The 19,277-nt window shown below is 49.4% G+C and overlaps 1 protein-coding gene across 1 annotated transcript in view; it reads right to left on the bottom strand.

Annotated features, from left to right (window-relative positions):
* Window positions 1-9,398: 9,398 nt before the first annotated feature.
* The window catches only part of CRBN (cereblon), a 33,358-nt gene continuing 23,479 nt past the window's right edge, over window positions 9,399-19,277 (bottom strand). Inside the window, exon 11 of the mRNA XM_078610447.1 lies at window positions 9,399-12,550. Coding sequence (XP_078466573.1) covers window positions 12,304-12,550 — 247 coding nt within the window. The 3' untranslated portion in view covers window positions 9,399-12,303. The remainder of the gene's footprint in view (window positions 12,551-19,277) is intronic.

Consider the following 19,277-nt stretch of genomic DNA (forward strand, 5'->3'; position numbering starts at 1 on the left):
GCGCCCCCCGTTCGAAAAAAAACATATTTGAATGTAAGTCCATGGGACCACTCGGGGCGATTTTCAGCCGGAGTGAAATCGCCCAAAAAGAGGCGGTACTCCACAGAACGTGACATGACGCTGATTGGACTATATCCAGAGGCTGACAGTGACGGCTAGCGTGACTTTGTGGTTGAATGACATTGGTGGTGCGTCGCCCAATCGCCCTAATGAAGAAACCGCCCCTGGTGTGTAGTAATACAGTATATAATTGAATGTTGGGTTTGTCTATGGCAGCATATAGTACGGGGTAGACCCGTGTGATGTAAGGGAAAAAAGTTTAGCTGGAAGCATATTATACTTTTTGCGACATAGAATTGTAATGTATTACTCACTGTTAGTAGCTCAGCTTATTGGAGAGTATATTTAGTATACTGATGATAGTATGTAGTTTATACTTTAGTTTTTTACGTGGTTGTTTAGTTGCTGCAGCTACATACTATTAATATTCCTTCCCTTTATTAATGCTACCCCTATCCCCTCCCTTTGATGCTGCTAATCCTGCATAATGCACGGGCATAATATGACTTTGAAACCCTCCGCCCACCTCGTACACATTTCACAAGTAGTACTAATCACATATCTGCAATTCCCATAAATATGCTAAATTCCTCTTGATATGCAAATTCTTTTGTGAAGGTGCTCTTCCCGTTCCAACCCAGCTTAAATATACGCTCCAAGCGTGGTGGTGTTTCATTCAGACGCTGTCTCCCCGACAGACCTGGTCTTCACCTGAGGACGGCTGCTTGCGTTGTGGCCGAAACGTCGTGAGAATTATTTTATTAGTTAATTTTATTATTTTATTATTTCCCTTCTACGTGACTTTACCGAAAGAACCAAGAAGATGAATCCCTGCAGTCACGAAAGCTTTAAATCGAATTTTAGGGTGTTGACTGTTATGTTAGCCGACTCTGTGTGTTGTATTGCATTATATTTCTAAGTTTACTATGTTTGTTTTATTCATTCTTACCTGATAATGGTTGCTTGTGTTGCAATCGAAACGGCGTATTCTATAATTATTTTATTTATTTTCTTTCTACGTGACTTTACCGAAAGAAGCAGAGTAATTCCTGCAGTCACGAAAGCTTCGAATCTAGTTTGAACAATTCCCTATATGCAATATTTTGCCATAGACAGCCAGCCTATGTGGCCACCATAGCCCTACCGCTGCAGTATCCACTCATCGCGTTCCCAGGCGAAGTGACCGAGGACTCGGGGCATTGACAATGGCCGCGTCACACAATGAGCGTCTGGGAGGGGGTGCAACGGGAAAGTTGCGCGAGGGAGGGGCGGGGGGGGCGGGGCACCGAGTGATTGTCACGCTTGAGGGGCGGGGCGGGGGGCTCCGAGTGATTGTCACGCTTGAGGGGCGGGGGGGGGGGCGGGGCACCGAGTGATTGTCACGCTTGAGGGGCGGGGCGGGGGGGGCTCCGAGTGATTGTCACGCTTGAGGGGCGGGGGGGGGGGCGGGGCACCGAGTGATTGTCACGCTTGAGGGGCGGGGCGGGGGGGGCTCCGAGTGATTGTCACGCTTGAGGGGCGGGGGGGGGCGGGGCACCGAGTGATTGTCACGCTTGAGGGGCGGGGGGCTCCGAGTGATTGTCACGCTTGAGGGGCGGGGGGGGCGGGGCACCGAGTGATTGTCACGCTTGAGGGGCGGGGCGGGGGCTCCGAGTGATTGTCACGCTTGAGGGGCGGGGCGGGGGCTCCGAGTGATTGTCACGCTTGAGGGGCGGGGCGGGGGGCACCCGGGGGTGGGCGTTGCTCAGCAACGGGTACTTTCACTCCTACGTTATAATACATTCGGCATTCCAGCGAAAACAGAATGCAAATTTGCACCAGACGCTATCTGCAAAAAAAACCCCCGAGGATGTAATCAAATTGTAATCTTAATTTTCCTTTTCTAAATTATGCATAGACTCATCACTTGCCAATGTCCTTACCCGCCCGATATCAGATTCACGGCACGCCAATTTGCCCAGAGGGACCGCATCCACCGAAGCCCTCTTTAAGCGACGCTCGTGCCAAGTGACCATTCGATGCTTGTCACGTGCACTCGCCTGCCGCCGGTCATTCCAAGCCGCCGGGCAGCAGCAGCAGCTGGGCTCGTGTCTCTGGACTACCACCACAGCCTCTCTGATGCGTGCCACACGCTGCGAGGCCACACACTCACGAGGCTTGTGAAGGGGACAGCAGAGGCCAAGGTCACGCCACGTGCGAGGATGCGTCTTATGAACCCCCCTGCACGCGGTTTCGTGGCTGTGGCTGCATAGCTCTGTGATGCACGTTCTGGTCGCTGCCGCGTGCTGGTCGGCCACGTGTCATCGTTGGTTGCGCTTCGGTTCATTACGACACCATTTCCAGAATGTCCATCCAAGTGGCGCGATGCGTTTACTAACATGGACAGTGTTTATCGTCTCAGGGGAGCATCGCCGAGTGTTGAAGGCCGTGATAGGAGGGCCACTCGATGCCAGTCGCCGTCGTACGCCAGCGGCGAGGAGTGGTGGGGGCGGTCCAGCCGTGACCAACTCTCAATGCGGTCCTACCCAGGGTGGAGAAGGATGGTCGTGGCTGACGTGGCGTGGGGGAGGCCTTTATCCAGCAGTGGATTAACAAACATATTGCACAAAAAATTCACTATGTAACACGATTTTTGTTCCTGGGTAGTAAGTGTTATTTTCTAATTTCTTATGCCTCACAAGTATAGAAAATGGCGATTATTCCCTACAAACTTTGCTTTTGTGACCAGGACTTTACGTGAAGGAATGACACAAATGCACACGTTTTGAAAATAGGTACATTTCAAAATACCAATGTGCCCTGCTCACACCATTCCTCCCGTACCAGATTGTCACCGTAATGGAATAAAATACGTTTGAAAATGCACGCGCATGAATGGTCCTGATGAACGCTAATAACGAGGTGATTTTACTTGGATAGCCCAAGTTTAAACTCCCGCTTCATACGTCCAGGCCCACCCTTGAAGTTCACCATTCATGGGATGCACTTTCACACCGCGGTGGCTAAAAGGACATCCCACGCAGCTATTTCATATAAAGCACGGGCAGACTTTGCCAGAGATCATTGTAAGCGTTATCCAGCACTCTCATTGGGAGGCCCCAATTAGTTAACGAGCTGCCGTTTATAATAGGACATCAACAATATTCTGTCCGTGTTCCCCTTTCCAGAGGGATGCATTGACTTCACTCACAAGCAGGATATCCAAACACACCAAGCAAGATCCAATTAAAACAGATTTAATAATTGGCCTCGCACGCACCGACAACACTCGCACTTTTGCCAGCTGTAGATCATGGACCGGGTTGACGTCTGTCCCATTGTGAGCTGCCGATCGACAACGAAGTAGAGCGAGTGGCACCTCCTGCACTGTCCGTATGCATCATGGTGCAGACAGGAAAGCTTGCCACAACAATGTTTGGAGACAATATTCTTAGGTTGTTTCGGTAAAGTCACGTAGGTAAAACATCAAAATTAATAAAAATAAAATAAAATAAAAATCACGACGTTTCGGAGGCAACACAAGTCTCCGTCATTGCCTCCGAAACGTCGTGATTTTTATTTTATTTTATTTGTATTAATTTTGATGTTTTACCTACGTGACTTTACCGAAAAAACCTAAGAATATGAATCCTTGCAGTCACGAAAGCTTCAAATCTAGAATTTGGAGACAATATTGTTTTTTTGCACTGTAATTTGCATTCAAAAAGTGATACAGTGCTCCAAAACTTGTTCCATCATTGTGATGAAGTTTGCAACTTGCGTATGTTTTTGACTATACAGGGGTGCCATTCTTTGTTTGAGAAGTTATTGATCCGCAGTCACCCCATGGCTCGGAGGACCTTCAAGAAACAGTTTTTTTTTTAATATAAAAAAAATATCACGACGTTTCGACCGCAACACAAGCGGTCGTCCTCACGCGAAAAAAAAACCCACTGAGCTTTTCGCTCGTTTTCAGTTGACCTGGCCACACAAGAAAGTGCCTCTGATGAAAATGCATTTGCATATCAGCAAATAACGTAGTCCTTTTTGCTCTGGCTTCTTCTATCTCCACATTTTGGACAATCCATTGGTAAATGTGGCCGGTTTCCGAGAGGGTAAGTCGCTCACATGAACAGAACGTGGCACTGCAGCTTCGTTCGTCTTTCTGGATGATTGTTTAAGAGAGTTGTGCTGCTCACCCACCGTTACGGATGGGGCGGAAATAGCGCATCAACACGTTCAGCCTTACGGTTTGGTTGTTGAGTAAATTGTGTGTCCTCCACCCTCCTCCAACCGACATGGCCAATTTATGAAGTTGTCACGCGAATAAACGTCCCGATTTATGACCACTTCAGCACACCGGTTGTGCTGGACATTCAGTTTCATGTATTAGGTATAACCCTGTGAGCCATGCGGCTCTTGACTCGGGTGCAACCGCAACAAAACAAAAACATGAACAAGAAACATCTTAAAGAGATTAAACGCAACAGAAAAATCCTGGGAAAAAAGCAACATCCCCAAGACCAGCCTTCACCTTTAAGAGGACAGGTATTGATAGCTATCATTGCCTAGTCGTTAGTATTGACAGCCATCAACAGCTATCAATATCTGCCTCACTACTCACGACTCTATTGAGGCAGATATTGGTAGTCGTTAGTAGTGATAGTCGTCAGTGGCGAGGCGGTGCGAGATCAAACAAAGCCTCGCTCTCATTGGATGCGCCCGCACGAGGTTGTATTCCACACGAGCGGCACGTGGAGCGAGCCCCACTCGAGCCGCCGCAGTGGAGTCGGTGTCTGCTGGGGGCCTCAGGGGGCCTCAGGGAGCCGCCTCGCCACTGGGGCCCAGCGAGCGAGCGCGGATCTGGATGGCTCCATCCTCACCTCGCATTTCGCTTGTGATGGCCGGAGCAGAAAGGACGAGAGGTAATGGGCCGTTGTTTATTCATTTAAATCAGAAAGACAGCACTGACGACTCGTCTAAATGAACTCGGTGGTTGCTGGCAAGGTGAGGCCAGGCGTGGGCACTCCTACCTCTTCAAAGATGTCTGCTCAGCATGAGAAAGTAGCCCAAACAGCCTCTCGCGGGGCCCGAGGGCTTCCTCTCGCGGATGCTCTTCCACCAGCAGCGGCGTGAGGAAGCGCTTCCAGGGCTGCGCCTTTAGCTCCACCCACTCGTGGCTGAAGACCTCCGCACGCCACGCCGGCTCTGGGAGCCGAGAGCCGTCGAGCAGCAACGCAGCTTCGGCTACTTCGGTCGCCGGCGTCGTAGCGCAGCGTGCAAGCCACCGCTTCGCCAGAGGAAGACAAGTACACGTGAGCAGACTGAGTCGATTGTAACGAGCACGGGGACACGAGCGAGTGCTCGACGATGGCCTCGTGTGAACTGCGGCGCGGCACAAATGAGAAGAGGGGCTGATTAGGGGGCAGCTGCCCCCGCGAGGGGTCATTAAAGGCGCCGCGCGTGGGGCGCGAGTGGCTCCCGGCGACGGTAAACACCGTTCACGCGCTCCGCAGGACGAGGTTGTAATACGACATAATTGGAGCAATTGTTGAAATAGATTCCTGCCCATCTCTCCTGATGTATATACTGTGAGGCAAAATTAACCGGACACTCGGGAAATGGGAGACGCGTCGCGTGAATTCGTTGGAAAAGTCGGCGGCTCTCCGCTCAGAACGAGCAGTGGAGAATTACGAAAATTCGCCCAAATGCGACTGTGGCGCAGTGGGACAAACGGGGGACACACCGCGAGTCTGTGGGTCTCCATGCCAGTCTATGGGTCTCTGTGTCAGTCTATGGGTATCTGTGCCAGTCTATGGGTCTCTGTGTCAATCTATGGGTCTCTGTGTGAGTCTATGGGTCTCTGTGTGCGTCTATGGGTCCCCGTGCCAGTCTATGGGTCTCTGTGTGAGTCTATGGGTCGCCGTGCCAGTCTATGGGTCTCTGTGTGAGTCTATGGGTCTCTGTGTGAGTCTATGGGTCTGCTCCAGCATCTATTGACAACTTCCTCCGATCCTGTGTTGTAAACACAAAAGTTAAGAGCCTCACTTAGAAAGTGTCAATGTTTTCTAATCCCCCAGTCTTTACCCTCCTACCTCTGCCTTAAGTGCTTCCTGTCAAGTAAATCACACCATTACCCTCAAACCCACACCGTTCCATTTGGAAGCTGAATCGCACGACTGGGTGCCCCGCGTGAAACGATGCCCGCAAAGGCAATTCGAAACAAATATCCGACAAGAGGCGGAGATCCACACGGGGAGCCGGCATCGCGAGCTGCTCTGGGTGGCCTCTGCTCTGCGCTGCAGCTGGGGGGGGGGGGTGAGCTGCCGTGCGGCCAATTGGCGCCGCGCGCCGCTGGGATGGGGCGCGCGGGGCGCTTGAGCTGAGCGCGGCGCCACACGGCGCCGTCGGCACGAGACCCAGCCCCAGGCTTTTAGTCTCCAGCGTGTTTGTGTGACCCTGGCCGACGTTCATTCATTTGCTGGCCCACCAAGGGCCAAACACATCCTGCATTCAAATGGTAATGTCGCTCTCTGGATGTGTGAAAGTGGATTATTTTTGGCGAATTATTTGGAACTTTGCACGTGCATTACATTGTGACAACCATATTAGCGAGTATAACTGCATTTGATCTTCACATATGTCTTAGGTTTTACTAATTTAAACAGAACTCTGATCCAAAATAAGGTGTTTGCAAATTGTATTGGATATTTTACCTCCATATTTATTTTACATCCCCGCCATGATCAATCCACTGCGGGATGAAGGCCTCTCCAAGTCATGGCCCTCTCGCGGTTCTGCGGTGTCACGATCCACCGAGCACTTGCACACGAGCTGAATTCATCGCTCCATCTCCACGGCGCGAGGAAGTCGGCGCGTCACGTTCACATCGTAAGCGTCGCGGAGCAGCGGCGGTGCGGGCAGTCGGAAGGCTGGGAATTCAAGGTCTTGTCTCAGCCGTTCATCGCTTCAGAGATCGTAAAATAACCACTTTATAGACAATCAACAAAAGATGGCCGACGATTTGATTATCGTCTGCCATAGGAATGTGGAATACGCGGCTCAGGGCAGCTTCTAAAATTATCACTGCGCACTGCTTGAGCACGGAGACACTTTATCGACTCGGATATTCAACGTTACCAGCATCTTCATAGGAGCGTACGTTCCCACGTGCCGCCTAACGAGCAGAGCATGCGAATGCTAATTACACTGGTCAACAAAAATAAAAAAAAAATTTCTCGCCTGGACTTGTGCAGCTGTTTTAGACTAATTTCAGGGTGCTGATTTCAAATCTGATCTCAGATTTGCTCTATCACATCTCATTTTTATGCTATCGGCATACCCCATTTTCATTGATTTTACCCGAAATTAACTCTGTCACTTATGATTGCAAGTTGTTGCGAGTCAGTGACTGCTTTAGTGTTAAAATATGGTGCTGTATTTTTAGGATAGTGTGTTTATAATATAATTTTATGTAGATATCCACATTTATTTAATATTTTTCTTCTGCAGTTTTTATTGTAAATGCAATATTTGATATCTCAAAACCCTGATGTGATAAACAAAAACTGATGCCAGATTTGGAATCAGCACCCCAAAATTACTTTATAAGCGTTGGAATACCTTATGCCAGAAAAAGTGTGTTGACCAGTGTTATCGTGGTATCCCCCACCACGCTCCCCGAGTGGAGGGTGCGGGCACGCTTCCTCAACTCTGCCGGCTTCTGTCCACCAGGAACTACACCCGGGTTCACCCAACACGTCGGTTGGTCGGTCGCATGTGGAGGGGTGAAGTTTGGCAACCCCCGTCGCTCCCGAGATGCCGGGCCACCACGGGGGAGTCGGCCAAAATAGCCCACAAAGCTCTTTCGAGTGGAAGTCCTTCTGCCGGCACTGGAGTGTACAAGAAATTGCCGGGCTGCACCTTTACTTAGTTACTCAACTGCATGGAGAAGTGCAAAATGCTCTCTATTCCAATCAGAGAGGAACTTTTAAAGTCTTTTCTCCTGAAAATGTAGAACTAAGTGAAAATGTATGCACCGAGGCTGAAAAATCATAGCACATACTCCACGAGGCCATTCATTTTAATTGAAATGTTTCATTGTATTAACCCTGGAATTGTTAATTTGTTGGAATCTGTTGCCACTGGCGATTCGTCTGAGACGTAGAGTGCCGTGAAATGTTTAATAATTTGGGTGCTCACCTTCTGACGCTGTCTTATTCGGATGCATGCGCGTCTCGAGCTTGTTGTGTGTGATGCGATTGTTCATTTAAATACGAACCTGTACCGAGTGTCCTTGCGATGCACGCTGTCATTCAAGGCTCGTGTTAAAAAAAATACATCACGGCAGCAGATTTTTTTGTTTCCACCCTCAAAACAATCGCTCGTCCACCGCTGATGCGGAGGCCGATCCACGCCTTCGTGTTTCCAAGGATCAATGTTTGCTATGAGGCCTCTTCCCACGTCCTTGATTAATTGCAATGCATCCAGAACTCGGCTGCTAGAATCATATCGGGAGTGAACGTATCAGTCCGGACTTAGCATCTCTTCACTGGCTTCCTATAGAGTTCAGTGGAGTTTAACATTCTCCTTTTCACCTGTATGGCTCTCGAAGGTGGACGGAGAAACCAAGTTATCCTCGCAGATGTCCTCGCCCCCGTGTGCGTGGCCATCACGGAAAGCTTCGTGCTCCGACGTCCGGTGGTGGTGGCCCCCCCGTGCATCCCGCGGACGCGGTGGCAGCTCCACACGCCACGTGCCGCCTGCCGCCCTCCCCACTGCTGCCACCCTCCCCCCCACTGCTGCCACCCTCCCCCCCACTGCTGCCACCCTCCCCCCCACTGCTGCCACCCTCCCCCCCACTGCTGCCACCCTCCCCCCCACTGCTGCCACCCTCCCCGCTGCTGCCACCTTCCCCCCCACTGCTGCCACCCTCCCCCGCTGCTGCCACCCTCCCCGCTGCCGCCACCCTCCCCACTGCCGCCACCCTCCCCCCCACTGCTGTCACCCTCCCCGCTGCTGCCGCCCCCCTCCCCGCTGCTGCCACCCACCCCACTGCTGCCACCCTCCCCCCCACTGCTGCCACCCCCCCCACTGCTGCCACCCTCCCCCCCACTGCTGCCACCCCCCCCCCCCCACTGCTGCCACCCTCCCCCCCACTGCTGCCACCCCCCCCCCACTGCTGCCACCCCCCCCACTGCTGCCACCCTCCCCGGCTGTGGAGCGCCCCAGGTGCCCAGCGTCGTCCGTGATCCGGAGACCAGGGCCGTGTTTGTAACCCGCCTCAAGACGCACCCGCACGTGTTACACTGCACTCATCCTCTCTCGCATTCGCTTCTCGACAGTAGCTCAGACACTCCTTGGTGTTTCCTTCCCTTGGCCAACGATTTTTATTTTATTCGTGATGCACAACGCCGGGAGTCCCTTGTGTGAAGGCGCTTTATACATTTTATTATTTATTATCCATCTGTGGGTCTTATCATATTTTGCCCTTTTTCTCGATAGTAAGTCCCGAATAGACGTAACTTTACACGAACATTTAATTTACACTGGAGTATTACGGTTATTGCGAACCCATGTTATCGACATGTGGACACAGACAGCAGCTAATGCATGAAGGCTTTCAACCTTGGTTGGAGAGCGTTAAAACCCAACATCTATTTACGACAACTGCACACATCGAGGTCTCCATTGCAGTCCAATCCAGCTGGGAGCGGCTGGGGCAGTGCACGATTCACAATCGGTGGCCTTCGGACTTAAGCCCTGGGGAGGATCCCAGCCAATCATCTCTCCTGGGTCACTAAAATTAGTATAATAAAATTTGTATGAGTATAATTTTTCATGTAATTTTTATGGGTATGTAACAATTCCACCACTGGCTTTTTGAACAATCAACAAAGATGAACGTGACATTACCGAAAGAACCAAAGAGTATGGATTCTTGCAGTCACGAAAACTTAAAATCTAGAATGAACATCACCCATCAGAGTGATACTCTTTTGATTGTATTAAATATTGCAAAGGAAATCACAGACCTCAATGGGATCTCGCCTGTCTCAATGAATGCAATTTAATAAATCAATCTATTGCCTTCCCCCAATGATATGTGCACGAGTGCGGCTGGCATCTGTGCAAGGTAAAGCTCTGCCTGTCAACACAGAGCTCCCCGTCAGCTCGGGTTTGCCACTTTTTCCAAGGACCAAGCGCAGACATACAAAGCATTACACCAGACCTCAACAAAAATCCCTGCAAAATGTCAATGCTCAAGAGTGTCCCAGTCCAGCCCGGACAGGTGGCAAGAGCACCACGCTGCCCTTCCTGCTCCCTCAATGCACGGTGTTCAACATCATGGCGCTGGTGGCCTCGGTGGCACGGTGAACTCAGTCCCCCGCTCAAGATGACCTAGCTTCACCGTCGCCTTTACCGTCCCTGGTCTCAAGTAGAACACACAATACTAAAGTACGCGCGGCTACCCGAAGTCAATCAATCATTATTTAAACATTAACGCCTCACTGAGTCTCAAGACTTTCTTCAGGAGGGTCCAGCGAAGTTTTGTGGTTGGGGGTGACATTGTCACGTGTTCTCGGAGTAAAATTTTTGCAAAATTATAAAATGTAGGAAAAATTCCAACGTCACGCGGTATTCAACGACCGCTGCGAAGCAGACGGCGCGTATTTTGTGCGCTCGACAGCCGCAGTATTAACCGGGGTGGCCGTGGAGCGGAACCGCAAACCTCTGCAACGAGCCGGCAAACGCCGCCACCGCCGCTGGGCCGCACCAACGGCGGCAAAAGTGATTGCTCCACGTCTTACAGGGGGGAGTTGTATAATCTGTAATACGTGTGTTGAGATGGCAGGGAGACATGTAGAGGCTTTGAAAAAAAAAATTGTTTTCGCAATAATTTCTCCCTATTATGTAAGTGGGGGACCTTTAAGTGGGTTATTTGCGGTCAAAGATATTTTTTCATAACATATATCCATCTTTTCCTTTGTACCCTGCACAATATAACCAGATAAGTGGGATTGAAGAGCCAAGTTCGTCCACGTGCTCAAATGGGCGCCGCGTAGTGAACCCGCTGCTGCAGATGTTTCACTCTTGTACAGCAGCAGGCAAGGGACTGTTCGCAGAGCCACTGTTGTCTTCTCACAAAGTGGTACTCGTTTTATTCACCCATGAGGGGTCATGGGTTACATTATCCCAGACATAGATTTAAACTTGTGATTGTGACTTCAGTGCTCTGTTTAATAAAACATTACTAAATGCATACCATGACTTTCACTACCCTAAAATACGGGAAATAGTTCATTAATAAACGCGTACATTTTCCCGTAATTTTTACAGACGTAAAACCCAAGCGAGGATAACAAAACCCATCCAGTGATACTCCCAAATCAGGACCAGCGAGGCTGTGCTGACTGAACATGTGCATCCGTGCTTACGTCTTGAATTCATGGCAGTGAACGAGAACGATCCCACCCAGATTTCGTCAACGTCTACGGTGGCTCCACAACCCTCGCAGGGTCTGCGTGGGATGCACGGGGGGGGTCGACGGTTTGACCCCAGAAAAAACCAAGAGATTCGAACGCTGAAGCTCCGCATCCGCAATCGCGACTCGCACCACGATGATGGGAGGAGTAGCTATGAGCGTCGCCATTCCAAACTTGGTCGCGGTTTGAAATTTGGCAAAAGCGGATACAAATAACCAGCAAAAATTAATGTGAAAAAATATATATTCTGTTATGAACAGGGGCTTTGACGTTCCTATCGTAGACCTACACGTCCCTAACCAAGACGCGTCTTGTGCGCGCTAATGTTAGCGGGCAGCCATTCCTTGAGCTTCACCTCGGGCTGCCACCTGTCCCACCGCACACCAAACCAGAACATCTCTCTTCACTAGCCGAGGGCTGTCACAACTGTGCGGAAAACTCGACGTTCACCACGATAACAATTTCGGCGAGTTAACGTGCCGCACGGCATTCGCTCGCTCTCGTGCAGGGAGAGAGAGACTTGGGAGGCGGTACAAATCGGTTCCTGCCACCCGGACACAGATGCCAACTACAGGTTTTGTCCGGCCCAAACACCCACACAGGCGGCAACCCGAGGTTTAACCTCCTCACGGGACAATTAGGAATCTGGGCAGGATCGCTCGAGTTTTCCGACCGCCGAGGAGTCTGGGCTGCACGGCCACCTTGCTCGCGCAGCCCAGGCCCAAAGCGGCGGGGGTGGTAGTCGTGGCGAGCGGGGCGGATGTTCCGGGCGCTCCATTCACAGCGTGGGTCTCCACGTCTCCGCGGCTCTGTCGCCCGTCCCCTGCCGCGCCTCTGCCCTCCTGGCGGCGGCGGCGGCGGCGTCGTCGTCGTCGTCGTCTCCGCCCACGGTGGGCAGGCGAGGACTCAGCGCCGAGCGGGTCAGCCCCCAGAACTTGGCGGGCAACATGTCCTTGCGCGTCGCCGTGAACTTCCAGCCCATGTGGCTACCGCAGTCGCGGCACTGAGCGATCGTCCAGGCATACCTGCCGAGAGGACCATCATCACCAGCAGCAGCATCAGCATTAGCAGCAGCGTCATTATTTCTATCAGCAGCAGTATGACCCGTGATCCTTATGAAAACCATGACTCATAATCCTTAGGAACAGCAACATATATTAGCATAAAAACGCTTGGATTTACATCGAGATGCAGAATGAGGAACACAAGCAACAGAGACATTCGCAGGTTACATCGTGAAGGAAGGTGGGGGGGGGGGTGGACCACACACGTGGCTACAAGGGAAGGGGGCCGATGGTCAGGAGTGCTGACCGAGTTTGCAGCCAAGCGATGGAACCTGTCAGGGTACGCATACTGGAGAGATGGAACGATGAGATTCACTCCTGTGCCCATGGTGGGTGGATTGTTACATCGCACAACTGTGAGAAGTGGCGACGGCTTGAGGCCTTCATCTGGCATGATAAACACTGAGATGTTTATATTCTCGGGAGGCTGTTTAAGCTAAATTAATTGTGAAAACTTAATTTAATAATATAGGTTTGTTTGTGTCCATTAAATGAGTGCACTGAAGAAACCAGTTTAGCACCGTGTGGTTTAGACCTGGATTTGAACCCAGGTTTTCAGCGGTGCTGGCTCAGTGTGATACATACACAGGGTACGTCGCCATCAGGAGTCAGCAACCAAAATAACAAGATAATTATTTTTCAAATTCGGTAAAAAACTAAAAATTTCAGGAGCCATAATGCAATGTGAATACGAGACGGCGGCGGTCCTTTGATAAATACACGTCAAGAAGCAACGAACGGTAGAAAAGAGTTTGAGAAAGAACAATACAACTACACGCACACGACGATCGTGGTCGTAGGGAGATGTTTATCGCACAAGTCTCATCACTCTAAACCAGCACGTGTCCACAATGACAATTTGGGAAAGTCCCCGATGGTCCCCAACATCTTGGGGAGTGACGATGCAGAATCTTCTGCTAGGTGCTGTCAAAGATGAGTTGAGCTTTAAACACGACATTTTTTAAAATTAATTACGTCACCAACATTTCAAGTGTGCAGCTCAAACTGTTGCCCAATTATAATTCTGTAATATCTGGAGACGCCCACTACACTCTACATTTTGAACCGGAACAATCACAAAATTAGCAGCTGCACTCAACAAAACATACCCCGCTTTTAAATTCACCGAATCCTCCACAACGTGTAATGAACGTCAGGGATTTCAATGCGTACTTAACCGAGAGCGGGTGAATGTCATGGATGATTGGTCATGCAAAGAATTAAAATCCTCCATCCCAAAGCACTCCCCATCTTTTGGCCATTATTCCAAAGGACCCCTGAGATTGCTGTTCAGTGGTGGTAACACAATTTTCACAAATTGAGCAATGCAAACCAATTTTTATTAAAAATTGCTTTCCCTTAAAGAGTGCAGAGCTGCATAAAACATTCCTGGGTTCTCACGCGCGTCGCATTTGTGACTTCTTGAGTCTTCCGAGTTTTGTACGACCGATCTCTTCCGCAGCTCCCTCCGGGAGAGACGCCAGGCACTGTGACGCACGCTCACCGCCGTCACGCGGGGCATGGAGGCGCTCACCACCCACGTGGTAACCCCGTAACTGCCTCTGGTCTGTGACATCACCGACCAAGGCTCATCTTCTACATCTAAACGAGTCGGACGCCCTTGTGTAGAGTTATTATTATGATGGTGAACGTGAATTCGGTCTGTGCCGGTGCCTCATGGATCTCCCTCGCTAACTATAGCTGGGTAACTGGCTACACGGGATTATCCGTGTAACAAATAAACATTGAAGTGAATGAATTTGATTTGCCATTCAAAAAACACATTTTTGTTATCCCAAAACATCCATTATTATCTTGTACATCCCTTTTTTAGCTTCACAGGCTGTTCGCACAATTACTGCTCGTGCCGAGATGCACTTATAAATATGTAAAAATGGACCAATACATTTAGACTGCATGAACAAAGCAGCAAAACGCAACGGGGAGTCAGGCAAGGCATATTGCTTTCGCCAAGACTAGAAAATAATTTAAAAAAGCTGCAATGGGAAAATAATGATATACACAAACAGCATGAGCCAATTCACATTTGATGTTGACAGAAAATGTGAGAGAGCACTCGAGAGGAGGCCCAGTGCAGAGCAGGAGCAGCAAGATGCATTCACGTGTCGGTTGAGATGGATTTGCGGCATTGCAGAAGCGTGAGGGATGCTGACAGTATATGGGGAGGGCTTCATTCAGCAGTGGATAGACAATGGTTGATGATGATGATGATGTTAGAGAGGGTTGGTCAATCTCACAGATGTCATTCTGTGCTGTGAGATTTCTAAATCGGCTCGTGGATGGAAGCACAGCAAAATGGTCACCGACTGACCTGTTAATATGTTTTACATTATTTCTCAAATCCACGCTCGGGCTGTATCCATGTACAAGACACTCACGAGAAACAGGAATGTGTTTAACATCCTAATGCGTGACCTCCCACGAAAACAGTCTGGAGACTCGGTGAAGATTTTCTGGAAAAGCAAAGTGTGCGAGGGGGGGGGTTGACGTGAATACGCCTGGTCGGGTGGCTCAGCGGTCGTGAGTTCAAATCCTGGTTGGTGGGGGTTGAGTAAGTACATTGTCCCACCAAGATCGATAAAATAAGTATCAGTCCGTGGGGAAGTCAACAGTGGTTGGCCTAAGGATAGTCACCCCCGCCATAGGAATGTGGAATTTACACCAGTGGCTCAGGGCTGTACGCAGGAGACGAACACCACCGCAATGTTAATTTGAGCAGGAAATCACTTTTGACCTTTTTTTGAGTCAAACTAAAAATAGCCAGCCTGGTTTTGCTTTTGTTTATCCGGAAAGTCTGTTGAGCGCACGCGAGGGCGTCATACCTCACTGTGCACTTTGCCCGAGATGCTCTGCCGATCAGTAGGGACGGCCGTGACATTTCTCCCACCCGCACGCGTTGTGTTAGAAATGTCACAACGGGTGCATGGCGGTACAGCGGGCGGTGGCCTCACGGTCAGCACGCTCGCAGTGACGTCTCTCTACTCAACCATGTTTTATTCTAGCAGGTAAGGCCCGCTGAGCTTCGTAGTTATGTTTCAGAAGCGACCTGGCTATCACAAATGATAGCCTAATTAAGTGGATTATCGCGTGGAAATGTATAGCAGCCAAATACTCTCCTAGTTACATGCAGGAGACGGTTCCCGTCCCTCTATCGCGGCGGTCGTCTAACGGCATCTCCAGAGTCGCGTGCAGCTCTTTAATCCACCACACGCGGCTCTATCCAAGGGGCATAATGTAGAACATACCGTCACAGTAGCAAAGTATAATGAATGTCTCCCGTGCTGTGCCTGAGAACTCGTATATTTATGCTTATATATACACTAGGCTCTTTGCAGAAGTCACGGCTACTTTTTGGGTCTGTTATAGGTTGGCCAACCCTGCTCTACAGCGACAACTACCAATCCGTGTCCTCGTGTGAAAACTGTTGCATCGTAAACAAAAAGTTACACGAAAAGTATGTTTCAAAAGGTAATAGTGAAAAAGGTAAAGGTGCAGCCCTGCAACTTCTTACTCACGGCACTGCCGGCAGAATGGCCTCCACTAGCGGAAGCACTAGAGGCCCTCTACAGGATAAACTTGACCTACTCTTCCACGCTGGCCAGACGTCTGGGAATAAGGTGGGAGTCACCCATACTTTACCCCATCACGCGCGACCTGCCGATCGACCAACTGCGGTGAACCCATTTAAACTTCTGGGTGGACAGAGGCGGGGCGGGATTTAGAATACCGACGCCGTTGTTTTGACCGTCGCCACGGGAACGAACCGGCGCCACGGGATCGAACTGGCGGACCTCTGGATCGCAAGTCCAGAGCGCTTTCCGTTACTCGCCACCGTGGCAGGGTCTGCTGTGTTTAGAATTCGGTGGGTATTGCTGGGACTCGAGACGTCCAAAGCAAAGCCACCCAATGAGTCGCAGCTGCTTTGTGTTTTCTATGCGAAAGAAACCATCATGTGGAATTGACCAAGGAAGAAATGCTCACAGACACGCGGATACACACACACACACAGAAATGCCCACGCACGTGGCTATTTAATAACAATAAGAGCATCTCTTGATGCAATTGAGCATACATATATTAATATTAAACCGCTATGGTAAATGGCTTTAGCTAAGGATTTATTTTGCTGCCTTCATTAAATTATGTAATACCCAAAGCACAATTGACATTACATTTGCTTAGGGATTATATATGTATTATTGCACTTATTAAAATAATCGTGTTCCTAAATTATGAACATCTTTTAACTTAAAAGCATGTGCATGAATAACATCTTAATTTATGACAATTATAGTACTGCTCACGTTTATGTGTTCAGTCACAGACATTTTAAGTAAAAACTTATTTAATCACCAAACGTAATTATAGTTTCATGTAATTTTGTATGAAAGACTTTTGCAGCATTGCACCATTCACACATCGAATAGTCCGCAGTGTGACGGCGGTCGCCACAGTCAGACCGTGGGGGGTCATAAAACTCCACGCTGCCCGCACCGCCAATTCGCGGGCAATATCACGGACATCCACAAAGCCTCCTCAGCTGTGGCAGACCACTGTTACAATTCAGTGGGCTCACAGGACATTGACTTCTCCAAGACAGAGGTTCTCTGCAAGCCATCTGGCTACCATGAGAGATTCGTTCATGAGGCTATCCACATATACAAACACAGAGACACTTTCAACCAAGAAGATGGATTCTGGCTTAGCAATCATTGGAAGGATTTGATCAACCATTTCGGGTCTTAATTTATTGTGTTCACGCTTACGGTGACTTTCAGACCGCATTCCATTCTCTTTCTCTCCCCCCCTCCTCCGTTCCATGCATAGATGGACTCATCCGTCTGAACAACCGCCAGTTGCTGTCCGTGGTGCTGACGTTAAGAAAAAAACGCCACTTTTTCAAATTTTCTTGCTGTGGTTTTCAGACCTGATGATGATTTTTTATGTTGCATTCGAAACGTTGTGAGAATTTAATTGTTTTATTTTTATTATTTTATTATTCTCTTCTACGTGACTTTACCGAAAAATACAAGAATATGAAAACCTGCTCATCGTACCCAGAAGCAGTCAAAATCTCAACAGCGGACACAAACCTACTTGCTGTACTGCCTTCTACAGGCCCTTCCTTGCCCCGCATGTGGGAGTGCTGTGCTAAACTCATCACTGTGCGATCCACCGACTCTGTCTCGATGTTGGTATCCCCACCACACCCAGGGGGCGTTTTCACGCACAAAGAGCCCCAACCGGGTGAGACTGTGGCGGAGGGCTCGGCTCACGGTTGAAAGGTTGCAAGTTTAAATCCCGGTGAGGGCTCACTCGGCACATCATCCCTCACATGACAGCCAAACCAATGTTATTTTCATTACGGGAGCTTTAATTTTAGGCAAATTAAGTGACAAACTTAAAGTGATGTTTTTTTTTTTAGTAGGTGACCGGGCTGAGACCATGAACTCATCGCGCTTGAGACCCCAGTTAAATCACACGGAGCAGTTGCTGCCGGGATGTCAAACTGGAATTCTCAGGGCAGTGTGAGCTCAAAGCTCGGTGAAACAATGTTCTAACTGAACATCACCTCGACCCTATTTTACAAGTGACGTATAAAATAAAAATAACATCTTAAAGTGACTTTAAAAAAATTGTCCAGAACTGTTCATGTTCACGTAGTTTTGTTCATCTTCACATAGAGTGACGTTCAATTTCTGCAATTAACCGAATGTAATTACCAGGGGTTGCTCAAGGTAAAGTGTGGAACAAAAGGATGGAGAAATGTTACCCAAGTTGTCAGAGCATGGTCACCATCAACACTACGATCCGTGTGCCCCGAATTAAAAACACGTCGAAGCCGTGAAGAATTAGCATGAAGTAATAGAGGTATCATGTCAACAGCAACGTACGTAGCGGATGGGAGAGGTCATGCACATGCCGACTAGAAATTATCAAGAAGGTTTAAAAGACTGCCATACGTTACTGACAGACAGAACATATTTCAATTTCACGAATAAAGCTGCTTGCTGAGAATGTTTTAATTAAATGTCTAGGTGATCCACCAATCCCGTTTCCATATGACCGGAGTACGCAGTTTATCTCCACCACGCCGCCATCAATCACAGGATGCGGGCCGCTCGGTAAGAACGCCCCGTGTGATGCGCACGACAGCCTACTCTGCAATCACGACAGATTAACTTGGACGTGCAATTTTTGGCAAATGTCACTCTCCCTGATTAACCATAAAGCCCGGACCCCCTGTGGCTACCCAGTGTCATTTTTCTCGAGGCTCCGCCGAGCAGGTTCCCTGCAATATCGCACCACCACGCGGGATGAGGCACTTTGCGTAATTTTGCGCACAATAGGCACCTGATTTTATTCACCGAATACCGCGGCCCATAAACGGTTCGGTATCCAGCGTCCCAGAGCGGTAATCGGCCGCTAAATGTGCGAGAGAGTACGAGCCCTTCTTCCCAGATCTGCCTTCACATGGTTCCATTTGCGATTGTGTTGTCGGTGGTCCCGAAGGTAATGCTGGCGAGCGGTCGGGGCCAACTTCGTGCATTCTCCGCTTCCCTTTCACCACTGTCATTTCCTGTTCCTTGACCACTCAAATAAGAAAGGATTTTTTTATTTTTATAAAAGTCACCATTTTTATTCTCAGGCAATTGGAAATGTACTT

The sequence above is a fragment of the Lampetra planeri genome, chromosome 34 (assembly GCF_965212315.1).
Source record: "Lampetra planeri chromosome 34, kcLamPlan1.2.h2, whole genome shotgun sequence".
NCBI lineage: Eukaryota > Metazoa > Chordata > Hyperoartia > Petromyzontiformes > Petromyzontidae > Lampetra > Lampetra planeri.